At 36.7% G+C, this 3,549-nt stretch overlaps 1 protein-coding gene across 1 annotated transcript; it reads right to left on the reverse strand.

Moving 5' to 3' along the window:
• Window positions 1–851: 851 nt before the first annotated feature.
• LOC113285647 (LOB domain-containing protein 2-like) lies at window positions 852–2,196 on the reverse strand. Its single transcript, XM_026534455.1, has 2 exons — window positions 1,406–2,196; window positions 852–1,099 (listed from the first exon to the last, which is right to left on the reverse strand). Exons 1-2 carry the CDS (start codon window positions 2,124–2,126, stop codon window positions 1,014–1,016), a joined length of 807 nt encoding a protein of 268 aa, XP_026390240.1. The 5' UTR covers window positions 2,127–2,196; the 3' UTR covers window positions 852–1,013.
• Between the last annotated feature and the right edge of the window lie 1,353 nt (window positions 2,197–3,549).

Below are 3,549 nucleotides of genomic sequence, written 5' to 3' on the forward strand. Positions count from 1 at the left end.
TCTAAAAGATCGCCGTGACTTAACTTAACCCGTCATGTCTAAGAGCAAAGGTTATGGGTAGTTTCCAAATGGAGACTAACTCTTTTATATGAAAGACTACTCGTCCATATGAACGAGTAAAGCTATTATGGGCAAATACAAAAAGAGACACTACACGGGAGACAGTCTGCCGTTTAGTTAAAAGAAATTGGATTTTGGACCAGACGGGAGACTGTCCCCCGTCCAAAAAAAAAATCTTCTTAGACGGGGGACAATCTTCTGTCAAACAACAAAACCTGAAAAAAAGCTTCATAGATGGGGATAGTCCCCCCTCAAAATAAAAAAACGAAAAAAAAAAGTTTTTAACGGGGGACTGTCCCCCGTTTTGTACTAAAAGTTTTTTTTTTCCTGACGGGGGATAGTCCCCCGTCTAGTATGAAACTCCCAACCACTCGTTCAGATGAACGAGTGTCTGGAAGAATTTGGGGAGAAAGTGTGGTAAAGACTACCCATAACAACCTCTAGTTAGACCAAATTGGTAGTCACTCTATTAAAATGAAAGAGTTACACTACCCATAGGATTTGCTCTAAGATAAGCCAACGAAAAGATCGATAAATGAAAGGAGATCCAGTGTGAGGATGCAGAATCACAAAATCTGTTGTGATACTTTTGGTTTGCTAGTAAGAATCAGCTAAGAGCGGTAATGAACCGACATTGATACAGCTGGATAACAGGGGCTCGTCTAGATTAAAAAGGGGAAAGACTCTGATATTGGGACTGGTAGCGAGTGAAGAGGGGAACGATCCAAAATTTGGATTGATTGTCCCAAATTTGGTTCATGTTGGTGGTCACACATTTAATATTTGCCTGACCAAATTATGTAAGTATATAAAAAGACTTCTCCTGTTAAACAAATGAGGTGTTAAAAGCTAGATCATAAAAAAAATTGACATGATTAATTGAAAGGGCCAATTTGATGAGATCACGTAGAAACATTTGCTAAAACTCCACTGCTGAGCGATTCAGAACTCCATTATAATATTGGATCATCCTTCATGACTTCCTGTACTAGGCTTTGGCTATCATCCGACTTCTCATTCACCACTCCATTTTGTTGGTCTACAAATTTGTAAAAGAATGAAAAATTACAAATTAATTTCTTATCTCCTTAAGGACAGAATATTTTGTCTTTCATGGAATCATGGGTAATCTAGATTATTTTTCCTTTCGGTTCTCAATTACTTTTTTGTTTTGTTATAAGGTGCTAACAGCACAAACTTAATTAAATCCTTTCACATATGCTTGCTAACTGATCATAGCAGTAACTAATATATCAAATATCAATGTCAACAATATGGCGTGCATGCAAAATTATTTTTTGAACACGAGATGAAAAGAAGTAGTAGAAGAACAAAGGTCACTTACCGGGATTGAAAATATTGACGATGAAACTGTTCATGAGGCAGGACAGCGAATCCTTGATATCCAAATGCCCGTTCCGCTGCTTATATCCATTAGTATTATTATTATATCTACCATTACTGGGGATATAATTGTTGTTAGCAACATTACTAACATTTCCGTACGCTCCATATGCGTAACCATTGTTAGCACTGTTTTCCCAACTCATTAACGCCTTGCTATCACTCGAGATTGTATTGGTACCAATCTTGGGTAGTCCTGGTTGATTTGATATGCGCACGTGATTCGTGAGGGATATTAATTCCCCGTTGATCTTCTTGAACGCACCGAAACCTCCTTCGATTGGATCTCGTTCCCTCGCTTCGGCTTCCCATATTAATGAATCAATAGCCCTCTTGCGCTCATCTAAAGTGTGAAGTCCTTTCAATAACTTGGAGATATTACTCACACCGAAAAGTTTATGTACTGCTTGGAATTTTTCTTTTTTTTCTGGTGGAAAAAACGGCGACAATATACAATTCTGGGAGCACTTTTTTCTTTGATGCTTGCAGGCTGCACACGCTTGACGTGGATTACTATTAGCCTTAATCACGTCGTTTTTCTCATCCATTGTAGACCCTGATTCGACTGATAACGAATGTCGACTGTCGTTCTCTATAGTACAAATTTGAGAAGGTATGAAGAGGAAAGAAAAAATATACACTAAAACGAACCTTAAATTCATGTATTGTGATCTCCAAGCTGCTGTGCTTTGGTATGCATGTCAATGAAAAGAGAGTGATTGAATATATATATTTCTTTTAGTTTTAAATTACAGGTAAGTCATCGCAAGAGGACTACGAAGAGCTAAGCAGAGAAACCTAATTATCGATTGATAATTACTGGATTTGTTTGATAAAGGTTATATAACCGACTTATAACAAGAAAGAATTTTTGACCTAATTTTAATAAATTATGGTACTTATTTCCGCCGTTAGATTAGAAATCTATACATTAAGGCCATCTGATCTAAATAGAGTTTGTATTTTAATATTATGTAATCAGGAAATAATTTTAATGGATTCGTAAAATTGATTATGCATACATATGAAATTCAAGAAAAGTGGGGAGGTTAAACAACGGTTAGACCTGCTTCCGCTGTTGGGCCAGCAGCCATGCGGATAATTACCCACTCCCGGAATCCATGAGAATAATTACGCCCTCCCACATCTCATGTTTTCTCCTTGCTCATCCAAGCTCTAGAATTTGTGTCTCACACACCTAATTTTCTACGGGGAAAATATAGTTTAGTCCAGAATCTCTCCCGAATACATTATAGACTAGTTAGTCCAGTTCGAATCAAATAGGTAAACTAGTCAAATATTAGTTTTTTAAAAAAAGGTAAGAATTTTATCAATAATACATACGTGCATGATTATGATAAAACATATGTGCAACAAATAAAAATCGGATTGTTACTGTCAAATTGAACGAGGAGGCGCCAAGTTTTATCAATTATTTACCTGATAAAAATTGAGAAAAAAATAAAGAAAAACCATTTGAAGGAGAGAAAAATAAAAACTGAAATGGGTGAAGAAAAGAAACCAAATCCCTAACTAATAAAAAGTCGGAATCATTATCATCTAAAGATAAAGATGATGATCATCAAAAGCCTTTGACGAACAATACAATAGCATTTATGTAAAATAATCATGATGAAGAAAAGGAAAATGCTAGTGACCGCGCCTTAAACTTCAAACTTCACCAGATAAATGCACGTACATATGTCATTGCAGACATACTTTCGAAAGAATGATTCCTTAGGCTTAGCTTCCATCCCATTTCGACTCACCTTTGTTCATCAAAGGGTGAAAAGTTTAAAGGTGAATGCCGATGCATTCTTGCATGCATCATTGACTTTCAAGTACTGTCCAGGAATAATGCATGTCTTGGACTGCGAGTCATTCTTGCATCGCATTGCCGAGCGAGATGATATGAGTTACCTTAATGTCGCAATCACCTCTCAATTATGTGATATGAGAGACAAGGTGTTGGACTACCAATACTGTAACTCATTGTGACTACCTATATACCCTCCTCCATACAAAGGGATAAAACACTGACTGTTGTTCATCCACGTCGAGACAAGAAACTAAATCCAACATGTG

This window comes from Papaver somniferum, chromosome 6 (genome assembly GCF_003573695.1).
Source record: "Papaver somniferum cultivar HN1 chromosome 6, ASM357369v1, whole genome shotgun sequence".
NCBI lineage: Eukaryota > Viridiplantae > Streptophyta > Magnoliopsida > Ranunculales > Papaveraceae > Papaver > Papaver somniferum.

Excerpts from the sequence above, each read along its gene's own strand:
- LOC113285647 (XM_026534455.1), bottom strand. The coding sequence starts at position 2,126 with ATGAATTTAAGGTTCGTTTTAGTGTATATTTTTTCTTTCCTCTTCATA. Across the intron at positions 1,100-1,405 it reads CGTCAATATTTTCAATCCCG|ACCAACAAAATGGAGTGGTG; the intron begins GTAAGTGACCTT and ends ACAAATTTGTAG.